The 7286-nt window shown below is 35.3% G+C and overlaps 1 protein-coding gene across 3 annotated transcripts in view; it reads left to right on the top strand.

Annotated features, from left to right (window-relative positions):
* LOC107560914 (SLIT-ROBO Rho GTPase-activating protein 3-like) overlaps window positions 1-7286 on the top strand; it is a 37237-nt gene that overhangs the window by 24870 nt on the left and 5081 nt on the right. The window contains exons 13-20 of one of the 3 annotated variants that reach the window (XM_016245213.1): window positions 3650-3677; window positions 3890-3950; window positions 4132-4209; window positions 4558-4686; window positions 5509-5614; window positions 5713-5943; window positions 6477-6532; window positions 6753-6924. In XM_016245213.1, coding sequence (XP_016100699.1) covers window positions 3650-3677; window positions 3890-3950; window positions 4132-4209; window positions 4558-4686; window positions 5509-5614; window positions 5713-5943; window positions 6477-6532; window positions 6753-6924 — 861 coding nt within the window. The remainder of the gene's footprint in view (window positions 1-3649; window positions 3678-3889; window positions 3951-4131; window positions 4210-4557; window positions 4687-5508; window positions 5615-5712; window positions 5944-6476; window positions 6533-6752; window positions 6925-7286) is intronic. The other 2 variants (XM_016245212.1, XM_016245211.1) reach the window with 2 other exon arrangements.

The raw sequence follows: 7286 nt of genomic DNA, 5'->3' as shown, positions 1-7286 counted from the left end.
TTTTTTGAACCTTAAACCGCATAAACACATTTCATTACACCAAATACACCAAATAATATTCTTTTTAGCAACATCATATGACCCCTTTAATGTGATGGCAAGTTGAATTTTCAGCATCATTACTCCAGTCTTCATTGTGACATGATCCTTCACAAATCATTCTAAAATGCTTATTTGCTGCTCAGTTATTATTATTATTATTTTTTATTTTTTTTAACAATTTTATTTTCAAAGATTGTCATACAGGTTAAGACAACAGTTACATTTTTCATTATAACTGAATAAAAAATATATATAAATAAATAAAAATTAAAAAAATATATATAATAATAATACAAAAATTAACTCAACAATAACTCAATAACCTTAAAAACAAAACAAAAAAAACAGCGATAACATACTTGTCTATATACTTTCAATGTCCGTCAATTCCACAAAAGAGTCACCATCTTTCCAGATGGACCAAAATACATGAAGTTTTTTTTCAAAAAATAGGTAATCTTTTCTAAGGCAAGGCATGAGGTCATCCCCTTTATCCACTGAGACACGCCAGGACTTTCTTCTTTTTTTCCAAGAACATGCAATTACACGTTTAGCTTCCAGCAAACAAAGAATTAACAACAATCTTTCATGTTTGGTAATTTTAAGGGTAATCTTTTCTAAGGCAAGGCATGAGGTCATCCCCTTTATCCACTGAGACACGCCAGGACTTTCTTCTTTTTTTCCAAGAACATGCAATTACACGTTTAGCTTCCAGCAAACAAAGAATTAACAACAATCTTTCATGTTTGGTAATTTTAAGGTTCAGAGGACAAATATGTAATATACACAACCTGGGATCAAGAGGAATTACTTTACCAATGATTTGACTTATAATATTTAATATTTTAACCCAAAAACAATTATCTTTAGTACATTTCCACATACAATGGAATAAAGTTCCCTTCCCTTCTCTTGTTTACATTTGTAGCATATATCAGGAATATTCGGGTTGAAGTGATGTAACTTAACTGGAGTGATATATTGTCTACTCGACCATTTATACTGAAGCAGTCTCAAATGGGTACTCATTGTCTGAGTTTGGGCTTTTAAACATGCTATTTGCCACTCTTCCTCAGTTATATCAGCCTGCAGGTCAGACCGCCATGCTTGAAGTCTGTCATTAAATGATTCTTTAGATTTGGCCACAAACTGTTTATATAACACAGATACCTGACCTCTACCTTTCAAACAGTTAAGTGTAATATTTTCCAAAGTAGAAAGAGGAGGCTCAACCAAACTTTGGCCTTGTCTTGATAGAATAAAGCTACGTAATTGCAAATATTTGAAAAAGTGCTTTTGCGGAATTCCAAACCTTGTCCTAATTTCTTCAAAGGACATAACGTTTCCTCCATTATAGAGATCAGAGACCTTACTAATACCTTGAATTGACCAGATTTTAAAACCTGGATCGGCCCTGCCAGGACGGAATGCTCAGTTATTATTAATAATTATTAGTTAATTAAGTTTTTGCTGCTTAATAATTTAATTTTTTTCAGAATTCTTTGATTAATAGAAAGTTCAAAAGAACAGCATTCATTGGAAATAGATTGTAACATTATAAATGTCTGTTATTGTCACTGTTTATCAATTTAATGCATCCTTGCTGAATAATAATAATAATAATAACAACAACTCAACCACAGGAATAAATTGCATTCTAAAAAATATTAAAAGAGAAAATGGTTATTGTAATTTGTAATAATATTTCACAATACTACTGTTTTTGATCAAATAAATGCAGCCTCGGTGAGCATGAGATACCTCTTTTTAAAACGTTAAAAAAATTCCAATTATTCCAAACTTTTAACCAATAAACATTTTAAACATTTTTATGTGCGTTTTTCGCCATTTTAAATCAACATTTCATTTTTTTGTAGTTCACTTAAGTAGTCCTGCAGTGTGACAAGTGAATTTAAAAAGCATTTTAAAACATTCAAAATCAATATAGCATGTCACACTCAAGTCACTGTTGTCGATGCTTGAACTTTCATGTCAACTTTCCATTTCAATGCTAGTCAAGGCTGATTAAGGATGGCTTTGAGTATAGCAAACATTGAAGGTCAAATAGGTCAACCAGCATGGTCTTTCTGGTGAAGCTGGTCAGCGGTGGTAATCTTACTGGTTAAGCTATTTAGGAAGCCTATTGGGGATGCCAGCATCCACCAGACAGCATATGCTGGTGAGCAGTCATGCTAGTGGTTTCAGCAGGGTGCTCTCTATTCTCTGAGCTTCCCACCGTGTCTCTCTCTGTTCCTCTCTATTCCTGGGAGCTCAGGCCTGTAGAGCACTGCTCTGCCATCTGGCTCTCTGCACCTGGAGAAACGACTTCCTTCTCCTCTCGTCCACTCACTTCCATTCTCTCACACTTTTATTCTATTGTAGTGGAGTGTCTAACAGTGTCTTCTACATCCTGCATTAGCAATGGCTGGTGTATCTCTTCATCTTAAGTGGACAGTAAATCTATGAGATGTGCACTCTCGTTACACCGCTAATAATTGGATAATGCAGTCAGGGCCACAGAACTGCTTTGCCAACAACACTTTTTTTTTTCTCGATTGGTTGATCAATGGGTGCAGCCCAGTACAATGGACATTTTTCTGGCTAAGTGAATTGAATTCTGATTTAGAAACATGGTTGGCATTGAGCTAACATGTTGTTTCTGACACTAAAAGATCCTAAATTTTGTAACAAGCATAGTTTTGTGTTTGGGTGAGATATGTTCAAGAAATTGTTCCTTTAAAAAACAAATAAATACAAAGTGACGTGCTTTTTGGGGAGGGACTTTCTTATTCTAGAGAGAATTTGATTGGACAAAAATCTGTGTAGTGCAGGATGAGTCATCAGTCTTTTTCCTGTAAGAAAAAGGATAACAATTTAAATGTACACAACCTTCAAAAGTTTGGGGTTGGCAAGATACAGTAATAAGAGTAATAAAGAAACCGTAATATTGTAAACTATTATTACAATACTATTACTCCAGTCTTCAGTGTTATATGACCCTTCAGAAATGATTCTAATATGTTGATTTGTTCACAAACATTTTTATTATTCTCAGTGTTGAAAGCAGTTGTGCTGTTTTATTTATTTATTTATTTTTGTAAATGAGATAAACATCATTTGAAATAATAAAATAATTTGTTACAAAGCATTCACTTTTGATCAATTTAATGCATCTATGCATAATACAACTTTTTTTGTTTTAATAAAACTTTCTGATCCCAAACTTTTGACGAATAGTTTATTTATCTGCTAAAAGTGTATTTTGTCAGTGTCCAAGTCAAGAGTACACTAGCATATAAATAAGAATACATGGAATAATCAAATTTTGATGTAATGCACTCTTTAAGCACATTATTCCCATTCAGCCAGATCTAAATTAAAACAGAGCATCCCTGACATGTTGCTTTTCATCTAAACTCCTCCTTCTCTGCTTTTGTCTTTCTCTCGCTCCCTGGTTTTTCTCCCCTTTTTCTGACTGCTTTTGCTTTTGTTTGCTATTCTCTCCCCATTTTTCATGTTACACTCCTTCTGGTCATGCCACACAATCTACTCCTTTATATGTTCCTCCTGTCTCTTTCTTTCCTTGCTTGGCTGCCTGTGACTGTAGAAGGAGGAGACGGATGTCGAGGACTCAGGTACAGCTGTTTCCCCTGTCATGCATGCATCTGTGTGCATCTGTTTGTGTGGGTAAATGTATTTCTGCGCCTTCTGCACTCTTTGTCTCTAACTTTGTTCACTGTATTTCATATGTATCTTTGTTTTATTTCTTTCATGATCTCTATACAACTCTAATCCTATTCAGATGTGCATAATTTTTTTTCCAATTTCCCTTCCTTCTTTCTATCAGAGCTCTGGGCAACAGATCCCCCTGGTGGTGGAGAGCTGCATTCGCTTCATCAACCTGCACGGTAAAACTGTTCATTGTTATAGTTGGGCTCTGTCATTTTTCCTCATTAAAAAGGTTTTACACATAATGAAACAATACTCTTGTTAATGAAATACATTCACATATGATGAAGAAGTAGTATTAGTATAAAGGACTGAGTATTTATGTGTGTGTGAATATGAATGTGATGCTTTTTTAAACAGGTTTGCATCATGAAGGCATTTTTAGAGTTCCTGGATCACAGACTGAAGTCAATCATATCAGGGATGCCTTTGAAAGAGGTACATTCATGTTCAAATTGATAAATACAGGTGTATTAACATAAGTTTGTAGCAAGAAGTATACATTTGCAAATCATCAGTTTACATATGTTTTAAATTGTAATAATATTTCACAATATTACTGGTTTACTGCAAATAAATATTACTGATTTTTATAAATGCAAATAAATGCAGCCTTGGTGAGCATAAGAGACTTAAAATATCTTATCAACCTCAACATTTTGAATAGTAGTATATATTATCATAGAATATTTTTTAAAATATAAATATTAATTGAATTTATAAACAAAAATGGCCTTTTTCTGTCTCTCTGACTGTTCTTGGGTTGTTGTTTTTATTTTTTTGCAGGAGAGGACCCGCTCACTGACAGCGAGAGTGACATTGATTCAGTGGCAGGGGTTCTGAAGCTCTATTTCAGAGGTCTAGAGAAACCTCTGTTCCCTGAGGAGAGCTTTAGCCAGCTCATGGAGTGTGTCCGTAAGATGCCTTTCATGTGTTCTCTCTGCTTCTGTGTGATTATGTGCACTTTCAGGCACCCAAAACAGTATTTGGACATATAATTTGCATTAGGTAACAACATATCAAACCATAGTGGCATCTGCAAGCAACTAAGGCAAGAGCATTTCTCAGAACTTTGGTTACTTTTCTGTGGCATTTGCAGTGAATTTTAACCAAACAGTGACAAGGTAATACTGTTCAAAAGTATGTCAAGAATTTTTTTAATAAATGTAATTATTATTTTGATTCCATAAGGACTCACAATGATCAAAAGTGACAATAAAGACATTTAGAATTTTATAAAAAAAATAAAATAAATGTAGATCTTTTTATATTCATAAAAAATCCAGAAAATAATTGTATGGTTCCTAAAAAATATATATATTAAGCAGCACAGCTGTTTTCAACATTGATGATAATAATAAGAAAAGTTTCTTGAGCACCAAATCAGCAGATTAGAATGATTTCTGAAGGATCATGTGACACTGAAGACTGGAGATTTCAGCTTTACCATCACAAGGAATAAATTATATTTTAAAATATATTAAAATGTAAAAGTTTTTTTCAAATCATGATCAAATTTCACAGTATTGCTGTTTTTACTGTATTTTTGATCAAATACATACAGCCATAGTGAGCATATGAGCCCTCTTTCAGAAACTTAAAAAAAACTTACTGACTTTAAACTTTTTAATTGTAATGTATATAACTTTAATATAGTTAATTTAATAAGTTACTGTTTTTTTAAAGTTTTGATTCCAGTATGTTGACTAAATTCTGTCAACTTTATATCCTTCTCAGAGATGGAAAACATGACAGAAAAAGTAGCGCAGATAAAGACCATAGTCTCGTCCTTCCCCAGACCAGTCGTCATAGTGATGCGGTATCTCTTCGCCTTCCTTCATCAGTGAGTCTCTTTTTTTTAAAGGCCTTTGTAATCATTCTAAACCTGATTAAGGTGGTCAGTGATACAGTTTGTAACCTATTTTGTTGGCGTCTATTCAGTGTCTCTCAGTACAGTGATGAGAACATGATGCAGCCGTATAACCTGGCCGTGTGCTTCGGGCCCAGTCTGCTCAGAGGGGTGGAGATGGGTGGTGATGAAGTGACACTGGCACCTCAGATCAATGACCTTGTTAAGACCATAATCATCCATCATGAGAGCATTTTCCCTGGGCCATCCGAACTCCCGGGCCCTGTCTATGAGAAATGCATGACTCTAGAGCAGGAGTACTGGTGAGTCTTAAAGGGTTAAACCATAGTTTCTGGCCAAACCACAAGTTCATAATCCATAATAACGCTTCCTCCAGTGAAGAAGTTCCCTTTTGTCCTCTCACATCAAAATCCACCAATATATTTGTTTAGATTAGAACTGTTTTGGATGCCGGGAGAAAGCAATGTCATGGATAGAGGATTTTAGCCAGAAGCAACAGTTTGAAGTTAAAAACTCTTAATGATGGATTTGTTTATTACAAAAACATCTTTTCACTTCACGATGTTATTTGATAAACTGCAGTAATGTGGATTACTTGTGGGTTATTGTGACGTTTTTATCAGCTGTTTGGACTCTTATTCTGACGGCTCCCATTCACTGCAGAGGATCCAGTAGTGAGCAAGTGATGTAATGCTACATTTCTCCAAATCTGTTCTGATGAAGAAACAAACTCCTCTACATCTGGATTCAGCATTTTTTCCCCAGCTAAATATTCCCTTGAGCAGTTCTTACCAGATTTTTGTTCCTTTCATGTAACTCCAACCTCTTTTTCCAGTGAACCCATCACAGAGGAGGGCGAGGGAGACGCTGAACATCTTCCCAGTGAAGATGGTAAAAAACACAACACGTATATCATGCCAATATATTTTTTAAACCTTTCAAGTTGTAATTAATTGCTTATCTAAATGTGTCTGTGTGTTCCATGTTGGGTTTTTGTGTCCTGTTGTTGCATTGTGGCCATTCCATGTTGGCTTTTGGCATATGTGGCATTTTTGTTGCCAAAATGCTTTGTGTTGTGTTTGTATTTTGTGTTTGTGCATTGTATGGGCAGAGTGGGAGGCTGTGGCCATGTTTGATTATGTTGCACGCTCTGCAGCCGAGCTGTCATTCAAGCAGGGTGACCACCTCCTACTACACAGCAAGGCCTCTGCTGATTGGTGGAGAGGGGAAGTAGGAGGAGTAAAAGGCCTGGTCCCCCATAAGTACATCAGTGTGGTAGAGGGGTGAGACATAAACTTGATGAGGTTCCTTCAAACGTTTCATTAATGTTACTATTACAGTGGCTCTGTTTCAAAACCTAGTCAAGGTTTCAAAAAACATCCCGACTTATAGAGGGATAGTTCACCCAAAAATGAAAATTCTGTCATTAATTACTCAACCCTCATGTCATTCCAAACCCGTGAGACCTTCGTTCATCTTCAGAACACACATAAAGGTATTTTTGATGAAATCCGAGCGCTTTCTGACCCTGCATAGACACCAATGCAACTGACACATTCAAGGGCCAGAAAGGTAGTAAGAAAGGACATTGTTAAAATAGTCCATGTGTCATCGGTGGTTTATCATTAATGTTACGAAGCTACAA

Source organism: Sinocyclocheilus grahami, unplaced genomic scaffold (genome assembly GCF_001515645.1).
Source record: "Sinocyclocheilus grahami isolate Dianchi unplaced genomic scaffold, SAMN03320097.WGS_v1.1 scaffold747.1, whole genome shotgun sequence".
NCBI lineage: Eukaryota > Metazoa > Chordata > Actinopteri > Cypriniformes > Cyprinidae > Sinocyclocheilus > Sinocyclocheilus grahami.
This window is presented reverse-complemented; position numbering and strand designations above follow the sequence as displayed.